Here is a 20,635-nt window from a genome sequence, read left to right as displayed (position 1 = left end):
GCAGCAAAAACAGACTTGTGTCTGCAGTTTTGGGTTTGACACATACAGTGTCAAAGCATAATGGCCCAAAACGCAAATTTAAAGACCTTTTATGTTAGAAAAAGAAGTATAAATATATTTTTAAAACTACACTTTTTGCCTGGAAGACCTGTCATTTCATATCATCATGTGACCACGATGATGTTTAGTTATGTTTACATTCATTCTCAAGGTGGAAAGCATTTCCTTATCCATTAATTGTAAATTAAAATTGTGGTAAATATTATTGTATGATATGGGGGAAAAAAATTTGATATTTTTGCTCAAATTGTTTGTTGTTGGAGGTAAAAATCTTCTTAATGAGATGGGGTTGGTAGGACATGTTGGTGAATAATTTTTATCTGTTGTGTCATTTCATGCCCTAGAGAGATTTTATCAACAGTTAAGGTGCGGTCACTTTTCGTAAGTAAATTACAGTTATTTCAGTAGAAAGTCACACATGAGTTTCGTAAGAGTTAAAGTTTTTCCCACAAAGATTTTGCAATGGGTTTAAGCTGGCTGTGCAAATTTTGAAAGCTGCTTGGATTGAAAGTGACTTCATACATCTGTGCTTCATACATTGCCACACTATTAAAAATGTACCTATTTGGCCTGAACACTAAACATCGTCTAAAGTGACCACACCTCTAGTAGTAAAGATTCTTTGTCACTATATATATATCCAAGATATTTTGGTCCTGTGAGGTAAAAAGGTACAATTCCTAAAGCATTGAGTTTACTAAGAAAACATTTACTGCGCCGCATCATCTACACGTTTGCGTCACTGCTTTCGTAAGCTGCTCTTTCATTTTCTCTCACCTGTAGAGGCAATGAAAGCCTTCTCTGTTCTGCCTCCGTCTGCCTCCCTACCCTTGGTTTTTTTTGCCCTCCTGGACAAACGCAGCCTGTGAAGGCTCAATGTCCTGCCCCTCTCCTGTCCCGCTCACACAGGCCCCCATTATTTCACCACTCCCACGTACAACCTGACGTCCATGCCTCATTTTAGAAAGCACTCTTTCCACTCTCTTTTTCCAGCATTTATTTCAGGCTGACCTTTTAAGGCTCATGCTGTAATAATTGAAGGCTGACGCTAGTGTTTGGATTGAACCAACCAGCGCGTATATTAACAGGGTTGAATACTTTTAGCATTATGACCTTCATTAATATGTTCTAAAAACAAGTGACGTGTCTATGCTCTGGTGACTTCTATATATATATATACTGTATATGTATAGAATGTGTGCTTATTTTTATTTTATATATTACCAGAAAAGCTAAAGAGGGCCCGTGCATGGAGCCAGGGAGGCTGTGCGTCTCTACCATGTGTTTGTCTGCTTGGCATGCTGTTAGAGGACTAAAATACTAGTCCCGAGGCCAGACCGGCCCTTCTAGCTTTCCAGTGTCGAGTATGAACATGCCTTCGAGCTCTGCAGGAAAATTCCAGCCTGATGTTCCACTGTAAATTACATTGTCATAACACGAATTGCTACACAACAGCAGCATCCAGTACGTCACAACTTACTGTTAAGCAACCTGTTAAGGAAATGCTTTATTGGTAGTTGACATGTCAAACGGTTATTAAAGTGTCCTGCACTATACTCCATGTAAAAGTATTTTTAACAACATTTTGGTCATTCTCCTGCTAATATGCATGCATTTTTATTACCTCATATCAGTCTAATTTCTATACTATCTTATATATAATACTATATCTAGGGCTGGACAATAATTCAATATAAATATATACCGCAATATATATTTTTTTCAATAACGGTGATATGATTTTTAAACACATTTGCGATATTTTGATATACATTACCAGCGCTTCCCATACATTTTTTGTGGTGATTGACTTTGTTGAATAAACATGAGAACTGCGATTTTCAAAATCAAAATGCAGCTCTAGTGTTTTATATGAATGCATTTTTCTATGAATGTAACTGACTCTTCAGAAAAGTTTTGATGGCATTTTCATGTTATCTGATAAAGTAGGGTTCATGAACGAAGCTGTGCTTTGTGTACAGCCATTAGCGGGGAAACCGCTATTTGTAGCGCTCCAAAAGCGCCTCCTGCTGGCAGAGAATGAATTTGCATTTTCAGTAAGTCTCCAGCAACACATTTTTGTTGAAGTACTTTTGTTTTAATTTATAATAATAATCAGTCTATCTTATAGTTTGAAGTTAAAGCTATTAATATTAATAAGATGAGTCCAGAAGTCTTGGGTTTATTTGACATTGATTTCACATTTACCATATTAAGGCTAAATACAAATAAAAGGTGAACATTAATTTATTTGTGCAGTTTTTTTTTTTTTTTTTTTTTTTTTTTTTCCAAAAATATTACATAGATTTATAGAAGGAGGTCTTGTAGACTTAATTTTTTTAATATCAGAATTATATTGTATCGACTGAAATTAAGAAAAATATTGTGATATAATTTTCATCCAGCCCTACTATATACCTATTTAGAGTTTTAGTTCACTATAGTTTTATAGTTGTTAATATTAAACAAAAAAATAAAGTTAGTGTTTAGATAAATTTTTAATGATAGTTTTAAAAGTAAAGTTTTAGTAAGTAGCTGTTTTGTTAGTTTCTTAGATGGCTGTATAATTTTTAAGTTTTAAGTATATATATAATTTTTAGTTCTAGTTTATGTACTTTTATCTTCATCAAAAATTAGTAATGCTATTATATACATTTTTTTTTTTTTTTGTGTGTGTGTGTGTGTGTGTGTGTGTGTGTGTGTGTGTGTACTTGTTTTTGCTACATTGTGTGGACCAAATGTCCCCACAAGGATAGTAAAACCTGAAATTTTTGACATTACAAATTATACAGCCATCTAAGAAACTAACAAAACAGCTACTTACTAAAACTTTACTTTTAAAACTATCATTAAAAATTTATCTAAACACTAACTTTATTTTTTTGTTTAATGTTAAAACATTATTAAAAATAGTAAATGGTGTTTATCTGAAAGTGTAACGATACAAACATGTTTTCTGTGAGGTCTAGGTTTAGGGTTAGGGTTGGGTTAGGGGATAGACAATATTGTTTAGTCAGTATAAAATCTATAGAAGTCTATGGAAAGTCCCCACAATTCACAAAAACAAACGTGTGTGTGTGTGTGTAATACTAATGTAATGCTTTGTATAAATTAAGACACCGTTAACTATTTATACTTGTATAAATCACACCTGGATTATTTATCAAAGAAAAAAATTATTTTTAAATTGTGACCAGTTCATGTGCTCAAATAATAGAAAATAATACTTCAAACAAACATTTTTTGTAAACATTGTGTTACTGACACAGTATATACTGTAAGTTGTATAATGCATTTATTTATTTATTATAAAAAAAATGGCAGGCAAATGCATAGAAATGTCTACTAAATGCTACTTATAAACTTTGATAAATTAAGGATATTTTTTGAAAAATGAGGTTTCCATTGAGGGTAAGCTTTAAATTAGACACTCAGATATGTAATGAATGTAGTAGAAATATAGAATTATACATGCTTATATCTGCATTATATTATCCCAGTTAAAAATATTGAAACTATATCTGCTAGTTTTCCAGTGTAAGTTATTGCTGTGTCGGTGTTTTAGGGGAAAGTCTAGTTATACTCTACCCAGATCGAGCACATTGTTTTCTGCGTCCAGTGTGTGTGTTGAGAGTCACATGCGTGAGTTTTTTTACATTCCAAATATTGCGCCTTGGCCCCTCCCATCTATCCTGTGATTGGCTAGAAGTTTGGCTGAAGGAGAAGTATAGCAGAGCGACTGTTTTGCATGCAATGCTCCTGCAAACTCTGGAATCACTTTATCAGAATCTATGATCGTATTCAGAGGCGCGTCCGTCATCACCGTTCAGACCGGGTGTTTGGAAACATGGTCGGAGATCACACCATAACCGCTGACAGTGCGCTCACGCAGAGGTCCTCGAAAAACGGATTAAGCTGTAAAATGGTCCTTCAGGCCGTTGGCAAAGTGCTGAGGTAACTGTCTCCTGTGCTCCTTTAATGATTTCAATGATTTTTCACTTGAGAACCTCACAGTGCGCTGGTATGTGCGCGTGACGCGCGCGCCAGACGAATGCGCGCGCGTCTGTTGACTGAGTGGAACTTTCCACCAACATTTTAATTGTTACCAGCGCACATTTAATGTGCATGCTTATCAAGCTGTAATGATATATTGTCTTTTCCCGCGAGGATCTTATAGATAAGTTATTATTAGATTGAATTACGTCTAGGCCAGCGCGGTTATTTATGTGCCAGTGGACCAAAACGTGCACCGGTATTTTTAGGCACCATATAGGCAGTTTATATATAATTTACCCAAAAATTACTTTTTAAATTACCCCAAAGAGTTATTTTGATATGTTTGATACAGTATTTATTCTAAGTCCATCTAGTGATGAGTTTAGTACCGCTTTGCTGACCTGTTGCTGTCAGATCCCGTTTGTTTTGTTCAATTTGTAGCTAATATGAATAGTCACTTTTATTAATTTAAAAATACAATATGCACTGTATCAGTAACATGATGCTTATAGAGAGTTAAAACATTTACTGGGGCAAATAAATAAATATTAGCATTGAGACACATCCACATGTTGTATTTGAGTGGTGTAATCACTATAAGTGGTTTAATCACTATAGGTTTTGGCTGTCTGTTTTTCCAGGTTATAACAGAAGCTAATTTCTTGTTAATTAATATTTAGGTCCACTGTTTTAGTGAATAACTGAATGAGTGCAGTCTGGCTCAGGGATTGGGATTGTTTAGAGGACTCAGGTGAGCTGTAAAGTGATCTGCTAAAAGAAGAGAGGTCTTCCTGTCTATCAGTTAATCATTTAACAATCTCATTCAGTGTGTGCAGCTGCAGTGAGCACTGATCACATACAGTGTGTTTGTTGGGGGGGGTTTCAAAGATTTTTCATTGACAGCCATAAATATCTGCTTGTGCTTTCATTTCACAGCATATATTTCTCTTTAAGAAGCATTATATTCGTCCTCTATGGACATGATTTCCAGGGATTGCTACGTATTGGATAAATGCAAATAATTGAACAAGTGTGATGTTTGCAGTCTCTTTGTAATGAGAATCTACTTCTTCAGTCTTTTGATAAGGTGCAACCAATTAGAAAGTTTATGTATAGTATAACTGTGCTTTTTTTGCTGTTAGATATGCATAATTTATGGTATTATTCCATACCATGGTTGTCACACTTTGCATGACCTTTAAACAAATTTGTGAAAATTAATTTGTGATTTAATGCACAGCTTTGCAGGTTAAGTAAACTACTGCTCTTCTATAGCTGTAAACTATAGCATAAGCCTTAAGTTGACATCCATCTAATTTTAGTCTCTTAAAAAACAGTCTTGGCGTTCCTACTGACTCTGCGTTCCCACAGACTGTGGCTTTTCAGAGAAAGGACTAATTTGATGTTTCTATAATAGTCTTTTAAATGGCACTTTTAGGGCCCTGCAGCATCGGTGGTGGCTCAAGTCAGCCAGTCTGGAGTCTGGAGTCAAATGGTGTTTCATCAGCTTGGTACATATCAGCTGTGGCCAGTGTGTTTTAGGTGGGATCAGTGTCTGAGGAAATATGTGGAGATTCCCAAATTTGAAGAGGCTTGCTACGTGACTTTGCCTTTTAAGTCGTGCAGTAGAGAGAAAGGATTAACACAAATATGAGAGCAAAAACCCTAATAACAGTTAGCGAATTAAACTGCATTGCTTGCTAGCGCACATTAAATTACCTAAAATATTTGTTTATTAATTTGGGATTTATGGCATGTTTTTCTACCCCTTCGGTCAGGTTATTCCTGAGCTGTTTGAAATTTTTCTGAACCTGTAGGTCAGTTTGTACGTAGGATTCTCATGCTTTGCTGAATAGTTTAAATAGCTGACATTCTGCCTATGACGTTGGTTTAGATAAATGCAGCATGTTGCAAAAATTTAACTGGCAATATTAGTCAGGATGTTGCACAATGTCTTCATTCTTTACATTAAATACTATTACTTTTGAGTTAAATACCATGCTTTTTTGGACTTTGCATCATGCATTAATAAAGCACGGAATGCTTTTTATCTCCATCTTGACTTTAAAAGTAGGAAAATGCGTCAGCAAGTCAGTGGAATGTTTTTCAGCATGTCTCGCCCATAATGGACTAGGCATGTAGCTTCTGAGTATTTGCCAGAGAACATACCCTGAGAATAAAAATGGGCTTGAATCTACACAGTTGAACGTTCCTAATCCCATTTTAGCACAAACTTTTCACATTTCACTGTTTGGGAACAACACCAGTCTCTATCTTACACGGCCATTCGTAACAGCTGAGCTCATCTTGTTCCCACAAAAACCTTTAAAAATGCCTTCTCAGACTTCACGTCTACAAAGGAGCGAGCTGCAATCTACATCTCTACATCTAGATTTCCTTTTGGGAGTCTGTAGTTCATTGTTACATTATGATTCTGGGAAGGAAGTTGGGTACAGCGATTTAAGCAGAAACGTCTTTTGCATCATTTGACTTTCCTGAAAACAGGCATGGTTAAGAGACTGTTCTGCGGAGAATAAAACATCTGACATCCTCCTCCCTCTTTTATTATCCATAAACAGAGTTAAGCAAATGAGTAAGTAATCAGACGTTATCCTAATCAGACCACACTGAGCAGGTCATCTGCAATAATTGTCACTGAATATGTTTTGCACTTGGCCTAATGGGTGTGGGACAGTCAGCCTTTGGATGGATCATCACGTTTTAGTCCACAGTAATAAGTAGCAGTTTGTACCTTTTTTTTTTTTTTTTTTTTTTTTTGTACCTTTGGTAGTTGCAAGTTAAAAGCCACCAGATGTTCAGTGCTTCAGAGCTTCTTCCATGAGGAATAGGAACAGTCAAGATGGTTATCATTGTCGGTAAGAGCAGGACTGAAAAAGATCCCATTATAATCTCAGAAGAATGCAGGCAACCTTTCATCTGAACAGTATATCAGTACAGGAAATGGCAAGGCAGTTGTCTATTGAAATATTGTAATTTTACAGTTACAATTATTCTGTAGGTTGAATAGGTACAAGTTTTTTTGTGTGTAAAAAAAAATTAGAGCAGATGTATGATCTCACTTCTTACTGCAGCATGCAAAATTGTTGTGCAATATTGTTACATCATTTTGTGATGTAGCCCTTCCAGAGAGGTTAAAAACCTTTTTTTTTTTTTTAAATGCATTTTTTCTTTTTTCCCGGAGAGGAAAAAAAGGGGAAACACAAATCAAATAATAACATTTAATTAATCTATCTAAAATGTTACTTTTTAATGCCAACATTTTTTTTTTTTTTTTTTTTTTTTTTTTTTTGGTGGCTGAGGACTTCTGTTGAAGTTGAAAAACTTTTTATTTTTTATTTTAGAAGGTAAAAATATCAGATATGCTTAGGGGTATATTTGGGTATACCTAAGTGTATCAAAACTTAACTTAATTTTTGATTAGTAATATGTATTGCTAAGAGCTTCATTTGGTCAACTTTAAAGGCAATTTTCTCTATAATTGGATTTTTTTTTGCACCCTCAGATTCTAGATTTTCAAGTAGTTGTATCTCGGACAAATATTCTCCTATCCTAACAAACCATGCATCAATGGAAACCTTATTTATTTAACTTTCAGATGTATAACCTTAATGACCTTATGAAAATAAAGATGTATGATCTTTATGTGGTCCATGGTCACACATGTTCTGATTGTGTTAGTCAAGTCACGTGTGAGACAGTTTGGAAGCAGAAAGTCTTCAATGGGATTTAAGTTTCAAACCGAACTTAAAGTGAATCTGTGATTCTAGAATAAAGCTGCATTCTTTAACCATTCCACTGGAAAACAGTTGCCCTGTGAACGGCTGCTGTATTAACACTAGTACTGGCTCTCAGCGCTGAAACGGCTGCTGTGTCTCCTGTTGCTGTGTCTCTCATGGGCCTTTGGACTTCCAGTTGTTCAAGAGTTTGAATCGTGCTTTGTTTCTGTATCTTTTCATGTTCTGGAGCCGTTGGCTCAGGCCATTCCTTCAGTTGTCGTTCTTAGGAATCACAGTATTGAGCAAACTAATATGTACTGTAATCAATCAGTCGCTATTGTTCAGTATTTCTTACAGCATTGTACAAAAGCATCTGTCTGCCATTGATGCAGTGAACAAGAGCTGATCTCCAGGCAATTTAGCTTAAAAAAACAGCTGTAAGAAATAAATGGCAGTTTCAAAATGCAGTCTACTGCCTTTAAACCCAGGGCTCGCAAAATCGCTAGCCTGACGTCCCGAGGCTGTTGTGTCTTCCAGTCGGGCTACCAAAATGTACAAACACATTTTAGACGGTGCGCAAACACAGAATTGATTCCTTTTTCACAAATCCTGGCGCTTAAAGGGAAACATACATTCTTGACTTTCTGAAGAATTTGAAGAAATAATACAATAACAGAAGTTTTTGATCATGCTTATTTGTCCGCAGCCAGTGTGCCGCACACGTCCTAAAAAGTGAAGCCAAAATATTTTGATCACCATCAGGTACCTGGCTGCTTTATAGGGCATAAACCTCATCCTGTCCATGCAAACAAATGAGACGTGAGCAAAAACTAAAAAATCAATAACACTTCAAATATTTTCTCCCACAGGTGGTTTCCATCATTTAGGTAGTTCTTCTCACGCGGATGTACGTTCAAGTGTTTGTATTTTCAGTATTTATTCTTTTAATTAGTTATTTGATGCTATAAAAATGGGGTGCCGTGTCCTGCGATTTGGTTCTCTGGGAGTTTGGGCGGGACATTGAAACCTGGGCTCCACCTCACAATCCGTACTAGGCTCCAAATTATGTCAGGGGCACAAGATGACCATGGCCATACTGAAGTTTTGGCTTCACTTTTCTATAGTGGGAAAAAAAAGCAGAGATAAGTTGTTCTTTTTTTTTTTTTTTTTTTTTTTTTTTTTTAATTTCAGTCTGTATTCTGCAGTGAAGGTGATGTCTTTTTTTTTTTTTTATTCAGGCTGATTAAATTAATTTTGGGCTACAAAATTCTGCAGAATTTTCAAATTTGCACAAGTTATCAAAATAAAATTAAAATTGCAATATAGCTTAATGCGAGTATGAGTTATTCAGTTATTGTTATATAACAATTAAATACCGTTATATGTCTAATGCACTGAGTTTAATGTGCATTTTGGAAGCAAGATATGTGCTTGGTTCACTTTAATTACACTTGCAAAATTTTCAAAATTTCTATGGAGTTTACAGAATATTAGATTATTTAACAGTATTCCACAAAATAAAAGCTTGAGGATTTGAAATGTTAGAAGCTCAAGAGTTTGAGCATTTGAAAGTGCATAATTTTAAGACGAATATTGATAACTTGTAGTGTAAAAATGACAATTTTATAGTTGTTTTTTTTTTTTTTTTAACTGACTGTAATTGTTAATAATAATAATAATAATAATAATAAGAGGTTTTAGTTGGTTTAAGCAACAGTATGTGATGTGAAATAATTTTAAAATGCAAACTATAAAGTCAAAATATTGACTGAGGGAAAAAAAAAATAGATAAAATATTTTAGATCAGAGAACCGTGAATTTATTAAATTATGAACTTTAAATAAAATCTCAGGGGGACTTTTAAATATTTAACTCATTTGCTTTATTTAATAAATATTTCACATTTAAGGGGTGTGAATTACAAAAAAAGTTTGTGAACCCCATAAAATAAAGGATTTGGAAGATTTAATAACTTGCTCCACTCTGGAAGCGAGTTTTATCCCAGTGATTGTCCACAAATTCTTGATATGGTCACTGTGAACCGATTTAAGATGTAACACACCATTAAACACCCTCGTGGTGACTTTCCCCTAAAAGCCGTTTCCAGAGGGCACTTCCTGACTTTAGTGCCATGCTTTTCCAGGAATCAGGAACTGTTTGTCTAAATGGACTGAAAAGGGAACAAAAGAATCCAAGAACACTGACTTTGTATGGAGACGGAGTGAATTCAAGGACACCGCAAACTACAACAAGCGATCTATAAATGATACCCAACGTTTCTTTTAATTCAAATATAAAATGTACTTTAAGCATTCTTTTATTGCACAGATAATGAAATCATTCACAAACAATCCAAAAGCCATCTTTGCTGTCATTATTCTGTCTACTACAGCAGAAGACTTGGCCTGAGTCAGAGGCAGGTTTTTGGAGGTTGTTGGTGTTAGTCAGTGGTCAGTGTGTGGATGTGAGTCTGTGTGTGTTTAGCAGCGCTGGCCTCTGGCTGAGGTTACAGGACCGGCCTCTTTGCCATTAAAGCAACAAGGCTGGTCTCTGTGTAGAGAGCCTGAACTGGCCCCGGGCCCCAGAGTCAAACAACATGGGAGCAGCTGTCTAAAGAGCAGGCCAGTCTGTCCTTTCAGATGGACACAGACATAGCTTTATATCACACTGCTGTTATTGGACAGTCGTGCGGTAGGAAAAAAACAACAAACTAAGGTACGAGACCTCTTTGCTGTTTTGAAATATTTGGCATCATATTTTATGAGGAACACAGATCATATGAATATCTATATAACCCATTAGAGGTTAGCAATATTGGTTTCTACAATGGTTTCTAATGATGACAAAGTTAAGGGTAAAGCCAATTTCCAGTTAATAGGTCAGTGGTTTTAATGTTCTGCTCATGTATTTTAATATAATGCTCATTCTGCTGTGTATGTATGAAGTAAATGTTTTCATATAATAAATATGACCAGCAATTCTTAAACAGAATATCATTAGTGATCACTTAATTGTCTGGTAAACTAGTATTAAAGGAGAAGCCCACTTCCAGAACAAAAATTGACAGATAATGTACTCACCTCCTTTTCATACATGATGTACATGTCTGTCTTTCTTCAGTCGTAAAGAAATTGTTTTTTGAAGAAAACGTTTCAGGAATTTTTTTTTTTTTTCTTTTTCTTTTTCCATATAATGGACTGATAATGTCAAACGCTCGTCTTGTCTTACTCTGCCTGAACTGTTTTTGTTCCGGGTCATGACAGTTAGGGTATGTCGAAAAACTCCCATCTCGTGTTCACCCTCAACTTCAAAATCATCCTATATCGTTGTTTTACCTTTTTTGTTAAGGGTGTTTGATCATCTTTGCATGTTCAATTTTGCAAAGACTGGGTCGGTAGTTCTGCAGTGATGTAGGATGATTTTGAAATGATTTTTGAAGTTGAGGGAGAAAATACGATTGGAGTTTTTCGACATACCCTAACTGTCTCGAGGCAGAATACACAGAGTTCATGGAGAGCAAGACCAGTGTTTGTGGTTAAAAAGTATTTAAATTGTATTTTTTTTTTTAATGAAAATAACCAATCATTTCGCTAGATAAGACCCTTCTTCCTCGGTTGGGATCGTTTAAAATCGCATTTGGGATCGTTTAAAGCCGCATTTAAACTGCATTTTGAAAGTTCAAAATCGGGGCACCATATCAGTCCATTATATGGAGGAAAAAATCCTGAAATGTTTTCTTCAAAAAACATTATTTATTTACAGCTGAAGAAAGACATGAACATCTTGGATGACAAGGGGGTGAGTACATTATCTTTAAGTCTTTGTTCTGGAAGTGGACTTCTCCTTTACTCATTTAATTGTTTAATAATTTTCTCATTAATGGAGCTGCACAAACATTCAAAACATTCAAAACATCATGCAAAATAGTTTTACAGGCATATAAAAACAATAGATCACCTTGCATGGCGAATGGAAGCGATAGCGTTGCTGAAATCGCTGTCAGTACTGCGGCAGTTGTAAAACTCCTGGTAGGCGTGACGGAACGAGCCCTGGTACTCGGTAAATTTTTGTTTTGGAAGTGGACTTTTCCTTTATTTACTTTTCCTTAAGTATTTTAAGTATTAAAAAAGTCATTAATAAATATTGAATGGAAAAATTATTATTATTATTATTATTATTATTATTATTATTATTAAACTTACTTTAAATTTGATTTTTGTGTAATAGTATTAATATTATTGCATCTTTTTTTATCAAAATCTAAACATATTTTATTTAATAATCAATTAATCAACTTCAGTACAAATACAAAGTGCACATAAAGCAGTTTTGATCAGCTTTTTAATAACAATTATATTTGAAATGTAAATAAATATTTGTACACAAGTTTGTTGTTAAACATTTAAACAGTGGCTGTAAGTTTCATTGTAGATCTATACAAAATGCATTAAATAATGAAGAAAACAAAAAACAAAAAATTCTTCTGAGAAATGCAAATTAATTGTCACTGTTTTGGCCAATGATTTCAGCCTGGATTTCAGGAAACCAAAATTTCAGCAATGGAAAATCTTTGGAAATAGCTAAATGTCAGCACATCAGCCAGTAGCAGTGGTAGTACTAGTATCACAAAAACTTACAAATCTGTCTAGTCCCCAAAGATTAAAGATTACTAGCACTTTTTATTTATTTATTTATTTATTACTTATCATTTTTGACACAGTTTGTCCATGTGGTTTTGTACAAAAGTTTGAATTACAAAAAACTTACAAATCTGTCTACTCCCCAAAAAAATAAAAAGTTACTAGCACTTTTTTTTTAAGTTACAAGTTTGTACAAACGTTTGAATTACAAAACATCTCCGTTGTGCGTTTTAAAGGTGCTGTGAGATAACTGTTGGCTTTTAAAGGTCATCTTTTCCATTAAAGCAGCTCTTGTGCGTTTCAGTAGAGTGATATTACCGTATTAGTGCGAGCCGTTTGATGTTTGAGATGGGTGTGGTGTGACGACTGGGAACGGGGAGGTGGGTCTGATGGTAATACAACCCGCCTGTGCTAAAAATAGATGTGGAAGGAAAAGCCTGGATGTCTGTGGTCTGCTGCGCTAATTACAGGGCAAGGTTAACGGTGCAAACCTGCAGTGGAAAAATGGATGTGCACAGATTGTTGCATAGTTTGCAGAAACAAAGCATGAGGTGTCCGTATGTGCTTACATAACCCACTAAGTTTTACCAGGCCCCCTCAAAAATAATGGACCGTCTTCCCACATGTACAGTTCCTAGCTGTCAGCTAGTTAGTACTGATTATTTCCAATATATATGCAATGATTTTTCTGTGGTTTTAAAATTAAGCAAAAAGTACTGAGGAAAAAGTATTACATCAGGATTTCTCAGACAGCGGTAAAGAAAAAGAAATATTAGGGAGAATCAACACATTATGAATAATTATTCATATATATATATATTAAAATTGTTTTTTTTTTCTCTCTCTTTCTCGGGGCCACATGTCATTCTAAGGAGTTGAAGACACTTTTCACAATTCTGCCGGTTTGAGTAACCTCTGTTTGCTCTTGTTTCATCTATACAGGAAGGGCAAAGGGAAGCCCAATGGAAAGAAGCCGCCCACAGAGGAGAAGAAACATTACCTGGATGCAGAATACACCAAAGTAAGAGTCGTCGATTTTGACCTCAAGGAGCTGGTGGTTTTGCCGAGGGAGATCGACCTGAACGAATGGCTCGCTAGCAACAGTAGGTGTCTTACTTCACCTCGTCTGGTTTCCTTAAATAGAATTAAGACAGCATGAAATTTACAATGCAGTTGTTTTTGCTGCTCTTTTGAGCAAGATCACACATGAACCCAAGATCATGTCCTGAATGCTGTTAAATTATATTTAGTCATTTATAAAAGTAAAACAATGCACTATTAATCTGTAAAATTTAAACCGTAGTACACATTAATCCTTTTTTGGCAAAAAAGGTTTTGTAGAAATGCAGAGAAAAATGCTAAAATTTTTTTTTTTTTTTCATTTTGTGGTATGTGGAATGTTGGTGGTTTTTAATCTGGAAAAAGCCAGACCCTTAACCCCTACCGACTGTCTGCTGTTGTGTTGTTTTGTCTTGTTACTAGGTGTGTTTTGAAAACTTCTCCTCTTTTCATCAGAGGGAATGTATGATTTCACCTCTGTTACATAACCGTATGATAAAACCAGCTCAGAATAACATTCCAAAGCCCAAGAATCACACCATTGTTTGCATGTCCCTTGATTTTATCATAAAACAAAACATGTGAACAAAACCATAAAGTATGGCTTAATTTAGGAAACTTTAATACACTTTTAAATTCCACAAGCACTTATTAAACCAAATCACTGCCTTTTATGGGTAATTGAAGCCATTGCTCGACATCAGTTTACTTTATAGCTTGATCTTTACAGTTTTTGCTTGCTGAAAGCTTGCAAATGTCTCATATGGTACTTGAACAGATTGTTTTGCACGTTTTCAGTACATAGAATATACAGTATATAGAATATATATATTGAAGCGATGGCTTTAATTAACCATAATTAATTAACCATAACCATAGCAGAAAGGCTATATTTATTTGATCAAAAATATAGTAACAACAGAAATATTGTGAAATGAAATTACAATTTAAATACAATTACTGATTTCATTGTGAATTGTAAAATTTAATTCATTGCTCTGATCAAAGTTCGATTTTTCAGCATCATTACTCCAGTCTTTAGTGTCACATGATCTTTCAGAAATCATTCTAATATGCTGATTTGTTGCTGAAGAAACTATTCTGATTATTATCAACGTTGAAAACAGTTGTGATGCTACATATTTCTGTGGAAACTGATGCATTTTCCCTAAATTTCTTTGATAAATAGAATGTTCAAAAAAATTTATTTGAAATGGAAAGATCAGTTTGTGTCCTTGTTGAATAAAAATCTAATTAAAAAAGGATAATAATAAACGAAGGGTAATGATTATATTTCTACATTATTCTGTATTTCTACATATTTGGAGTTGACATTACCACAGTACTTTTATGTGATTAATCATAAGTAATTATTAACATTATAGATTGATGCAGATATGCACATTTTATAAAATTCATATATATACAATGTATTAGGGGTGTGATGAGACACTTCTCTCACGAGACAAGACGAGACACAAGACTGGGTTCATGAGAACGATACGAGACAAGATTTTTAAACTTTTTTTTTTGTGTTTGTTTTTTTTTTTTTTTTTCAAATTATGAAATATGTGACCCTGGACCACAAAACCATTCTTAAGTCGCTGGGGTATATTTGTAGCAATAGCCAAAAATACATTGTATGGGTCAAAATTATTGATTTTTCTTTTATGGCAAAAATCATTAGGATATTAAGTAAAGATCATGTTCCATGAAGATATTTTGTAAAATTCCTACTGTAAATGTATGAAAACTTAACTTAATTTTTGATTAGTAATATACATTTAAGAACATTATTTGAAGAACTTTAAAGGTGATTTTCTCATTTTTTTTTTTTTTTTTTTTTTTTTTTTTTGCACACTCAGATTCCTGATATTTAAATAGTTGTATCTCTGCCAAATATTGTCCTATCCTAACAAACCATACATCAATGAAAAGCTTATTTATTCAGCTTTCCTATGATGTATAAATCTCAATTGAAAAAATGACCCTTACGACTGGTTTTGTGATCCAGGGTCACATATATAGCGAAAAATAGCATTTTATTTAACTGAAAAACACAAAATGATTCTGGATAAATTGAAAATCACATTTATTTATTTATTTTTTATTTATTTTTTTAGAGATTACGATTCGGAGTGAGTGTGTCCCAATAGTGGGGATGCATAAGTTAGTGCACTCTCAGGGCTGGGTTGCGGCAGGAAGGGCATCCGGCGTAAAACGTGCCAAATTGGCTGTGCGGATCACTCCGCAGTGGCAACCCCTGATAAAGGGAGCAAGCCGAAGGGGAGAGAGAGAGAGAGAGAGAGAGAGAGAGAGAGAGAGAGAGAGAGATTACGATTCGGAAGAAAAGAAAGATTAGAGTAATCTAAACAAAATAACATGACAAATAACAAAATGTTCATTGCTTAAAAAAAAAAAAAAAAAAAAATGTGTGTGTGTGTATGTATGTGTGTGTATATATGTGTATATGTGTATATGTGTATATGTGTATATGTGTGTGTGTGTGTGTGTGTGTGTGTGTGTGTATATATGTGTGTGTGTGTATATATATATATATATATATATATATACATACATAATTTTGTTTTATTTTATTTTTTTTGTTTTTTACTGAGTAACACAAAGGCCTGTTTTATAGAATGACTTGAAACATATTGCATTATGATATTTATATTCTTTCTGATTCTGATTCATGTAGTATCATTCCCTAATCTTTAAATAATCTATGTGATGTTTTTTTTTTTTTTTTCCTAGCCACAACGTTCTTCAATCTCATCAACCTGCAGTACAGCACAATCTCAGAGTTCTGCACGGGAGACACATGTCCGGCCATGACCGCCTGCAATACGTGAGTATTTATTATTCATCCCGACTCTGTTATCCATTATTAAGCCTGCAGACTCTCAAAGACATGCGGAGCAGCAATTCGACACGCTTCTGTGACAGGAGACTCTCAGGGGTCTCGACCCTAGGCCGAGGTCACGACCCGCATCGAGTTTGACCTCAGGGAGAGATGTGATGGTAGAAGAATAAGTTCCTAATTTTTATTCAGATTTAATTTATTCTACATATTGTGTCAGAGGAGTGGTTGCTGAAGTTTTATGACCAGGTTTTAAATGATACGACATTGATGATAACTAGGTCACCTGTGTGCTGAAGGCAAATGAAAGGAAACTGAGTGTTTGCTAATCATAAATATCCTGGTCATGTTTACGAGAAGATTCACTATCACGGAGTTTGGTTAATGACTAACCACTGAACAGAAATTGCAGACAGATAATTGGTGGAGAGATCAACATCCGTTTAGCATCTGCTGAAGGAATGTTGGATATTTAGATTAGAGAAAGATCAGCGCTTCAAGAAAAACGATGATGTTGTTGTACATCTAACAGGTTTTGATTGATATAGCAGAAGTATGTGTACGAAAATTAACTCTATTTTGACACTTTTTTTTATTTGTCTCTCAGGACATACTACTGGTATGATGAAAAAGGGAAGAAGACGAAATGCACAGCGCCGCAGTATGTGGATTTCGTCATGAGTTCTGTTCAGAAGCTGGTGACGGATGAGGACATCTTTCCCACTAAATACGGTGAGTGAATCTCTCCTGCCACCTAGTGATAAATGTGTAAACTGCATGACTGAACCAAATGGGTTTGATTTGCAAATGTCTAAGTAAATGTAGTTAAAAAAAAAAAGTCAGTTCCATTTTGTTTATTTGAAGGCATACCATCAGTATTAGTAGAAAGCGAATAAACATGTACCCAAATGCATATGAACATCATTTTGTGAACTACAAGTTTATAATTTTTCTGTATAAGGTCTCATTAGTTACACTGCCCTCCAAAAGTTTGGAAACACCCCTGGCAAAGTGTGGTTTTCGATGGTATCAGCATAAATCCTTATCATTTTTTGGTGCAAATATATTGAAGTAACTTGACATTATTATTGAATACCAGCAATAATAATTTTCATTTTGATTACATTAAAATGGCAATATATACATGTCAAAGTCAGACATGCCCCTTTGCCAGCTGTGATGCCTAGTTACTGGTTTAAACTTGGCCCAGGTTTTTAAAAGATTTTTGGGTCAGCACACCTTAATAGCTTCAACAATTGATTGCCAATTAAGTTTAGAATACAGTGAATTTAGGCCCAGATTATGCAGAGCTGTAATAGCTGCTAATGGTGGATATTTTTCAGTTATAAACTGTTTATGTAATAAAAAGTTTTTTCGTAGTTTGTGTCCCTTATCAGTGCAAAATGATCACAAATTAAAAAGGATTCATGTCAGTATTGTCCAAAACCCCACTTTTTTTAGGGTGTTTTCAAACTTTTGGAGGGCAGTGTACAGTATTTACAGTATGTAGTTAGTTCATGTACCTCAGGTCTGTTAAAAAATACTAACAGCTTTCGATTTTTTTATTTTATTTTATTTTATTTTTTTAAGTAAAGCTTGATGCTAAATAAAATTAAGAAATGTTTTAGAAATATTTGCCATTGTTATGAAAAATAAAAACAGTTTTATCACCTTTCATGAATCTTAATTATAACCTAGAAACATGCATTTTTGTAAAGCTGCTTTGAAATATGTATTATTAAAAGCACTATACAAATGAATGTGAATTGATTTGAATGACCTTCAGGAACATATTCAGGGTTCCTGTGATCTTGGAAATATCAGATCATTTTAAAATTATTAATGGAATTATTCACAGAATGTAATTATTCTTATATCTGAAGTATTGGATGAAATTGTTATAGTGAAATTGTAGAAATAATAGTGTTTACTGAGGTCAGCAAGGATGCATTTAGTTTATCAAAAGTGACAGTAAAGATATTTTACGAAAGATTAAAAAAAAATGTTCTTTTAAACTTTCTATTCATCAATAAATGTATTACAGTTTCCACAAAAATATTCGGCAGCACAACTGTTTTCAACATTGATAATATTCAGAAATGTTTCTTGAACAGCAAATCAGCATGATCTGAAGACTTGAGTAATGATGCTGAAAATTTAGCTTTGATCACAGCAATGAATTGCATTTTACAGGATATTTATATAGAAAACTTATGTTCATTTGTAATAATATTTCACTGTTTTTACTGTATTTTTGATCAAATAAATGCAGCCTTGGTAAGCACAAGAGACTTTGTTCAAAAACATACTCCAGATTTTTAAACAGTAGTGTATATATATAATTAATTTGTCAGATTTACTCGTCTAAATGTGTGGGAACTGATGTAGTTTATGTGGTCCTCTGCAGGTAAAGAGTTCCCCAACACTTTCGACTCACTGGTGAAGAAAATCTGCAGGTATCTCTTCCACGTTCTGGCCCACATCTACTGGTCCCACTACAAGGAGACGGTGGCCATGGACCTGCACGGACACCTAAACACACTGTACACGCATTTCATTGTTTTTATAAGGGAATTCAATCTGATGGACCCCAAGGAGACGTCCATGATGGACGACCTGACGGAGGCCCTGTGCACGCCGCTCCCTCCTCAGCCACAGAACCACGTGACGGAGAGATGAGGCCGGCGTCACGCTCTCTCTGACCTGCCAAGCCGGGGTTCAGAAGGACTGCTGGGACTCACAGACCTTCACCCTTCCAGAACATTGTTCTCTTTAGGACCCAGTAAGGAGCGCTCAGCCAGGCCTCTCGCTGAATGACCTCAGAGGCGGCCACCTAACCCTTTAACCAAGAACAACCTGATGATGCTTTGGTTTCCTTCCCTTTTCCGCTTTGTTTCACGTCTTCCCTCGTCTCGGCCCCCGTTTGATGCGTTTTGAACAGCACTTTCCCCTCTCTTGGTTTCACATGGGTGTTGGCCTGGTCCTCGTGTACGGTATAAAGGTTTCTTTTTCATTTTTATAGGGTAAAAGGGGTGTGCGTGTGTGCGTGTGTGTTCAAGGCTTTTGCACTCAGGAACTGAGAGAGCTGTCAATGCTACCTGCTCACCCATTAGCCTCTCGGTGTCACTTTACTCATCATATAGCAATCCCATCATCCAAAATGCCGGCCCTCTACTTATATGGGACAGACTTGTGTTGCATATTAGCATGTTAACCACTGTAGAGGAAACCCGAGTTGAATTCGGCGGCCATTTTGGCTCCAGGGCCTGGGTTCACGCGTTCTCCCTCGAGTGACAAAGACATTCGCGTTGTCTGCTGTTGAATCCGAACGCCTGCTTATTCAGGCTCTGGAGACGTCCCAGCGTCTCGGGTGCGGTGAGACGCAGGACGGCTTGTAATCGTGTCTAGCCTCATTCTGAAAAGACGATTTGTGAATGGAAAAGAATGTACAATTAGTCTCTACGTATTGATTGCAAAGATTATTATCTTAGAGCGACTGAGAGAGCGAGGAAAAAGTGCGACCGATGTTTTAGTTCTCCCTTCATCACTGTTCAGAGAGTTTGTGTTGCGATGAGAAGATCGGACCTTTTCCTTTTATTTAATTTATTTCTTGGTTTTCTTTTTCTTTTCGTTTTGGTTTTAGTTGACGTTTTTTCAGGGCTCCTCAGTTCTGGCTTTTGTTTTATGTATTTTAATAATACTTTAAGTTAAAAGCGATTTAATATTTTAAGCTCTGCAAATTATAACCTAATAAAATATTTAAAAGTCACAAACTATTGTATTTGGTGTCTTTTTTTTAACATTTATTTATTGTATTTTTTATTTTTATTTTTTTGCATGTGTGAAATCTAGAAGTGATAATTCATAAATATTGCATTTCCTTTTTTTTTTTTTGGATCATGTGATGTTAGTTATGATGATCTTTACCCATGGGCTCTCCAAAACCCACCCCCCTAAATACAAGTTGACAAATCAGGTTCCAGAAATAAAAATCCCATTCAGTTTAGCCAGCGGAAGTGATTTTGAATGAAAAGTGTTTAAAGACAGAACTATTGTAGGCAATGAGGTTGTTAATTTATAATATATACTTTTGTTAAAGCCTTATTTTTGGTGAAAACTACATACCCATGATTCTGCAAAGAAATGTCACCAATCAGAGAACAGAAACAAGCAAATCACACCCAAAGAGCTCTGCTCACTTTCATGAAGCGCTGCAAATGATGTAATCAAGTTAATTTCCCTATGCTCTCACATAAATATTTCTGTATATATGCATATTT

At 35.1% G+C, this 20,635-nt stretch overlaps 1 protein-coding gene across 4 annotated transcripts in view; it reads left to right on the top strand.

The window, feature by feature from the left end:
- Positions 1-20,128, top strand: part of mob2b (MOB kinase activator 2b) — a 52,600-nt gene extending 32,472 nt beyond the window's left edge. For 3 of the 4 annotated variants that reach the window (XM_051134930.1, XM_051134928.1, XM_051134929.1), the window contains exons 2-5: positions 13,376-13,536; positions 16,250-16,343; positions 16,963-17,087; positions 18,763-20,128. In XM_051134930.1, the coding sequence (XP_050990887.1) occupies positions 13,376-13,536; positions 16,250-16,343; positions 16,963-17,087; positions 18,763-19,034 (652 nt within the window). In that variant the 3' untranslated portion in view covers positions 19,035-20,128. Of the gene's footprint in view, positions 1-3,802; positions 4,015-13,375; positions 13,537-16,249; positions 16,344-16,962; positions 17,088-18,762 lie in introns of those variants that run through there. The other variant, XM_051134927.1, reaches the window with a different exon arrangement.
- The last annotated feature ends 507 nt before the right edge of the window (positions 20,129-20,635 follow it).

This window comes from Labeo rohita, chromosome 18, assembly GCF_022985175.1.
Source record: "Labeo rohita strain BAU-BD-2019 chromosome 18, IGBB_LRoh.1.0, whole genome shotgun sequence".
Taxonomy (NCBI): domain Eukaryota; kingdom Metazoa; phylum Chordata; class Actinopteri; order Cypriniformes; family Cyprinidae; genus Labeo; species Labeo rohita.
The sequence above is the reverse complement of the archived record's forward strand: the minus strand, read 5'-3'. Positions and strand labels throughout refer to the sequence as shown.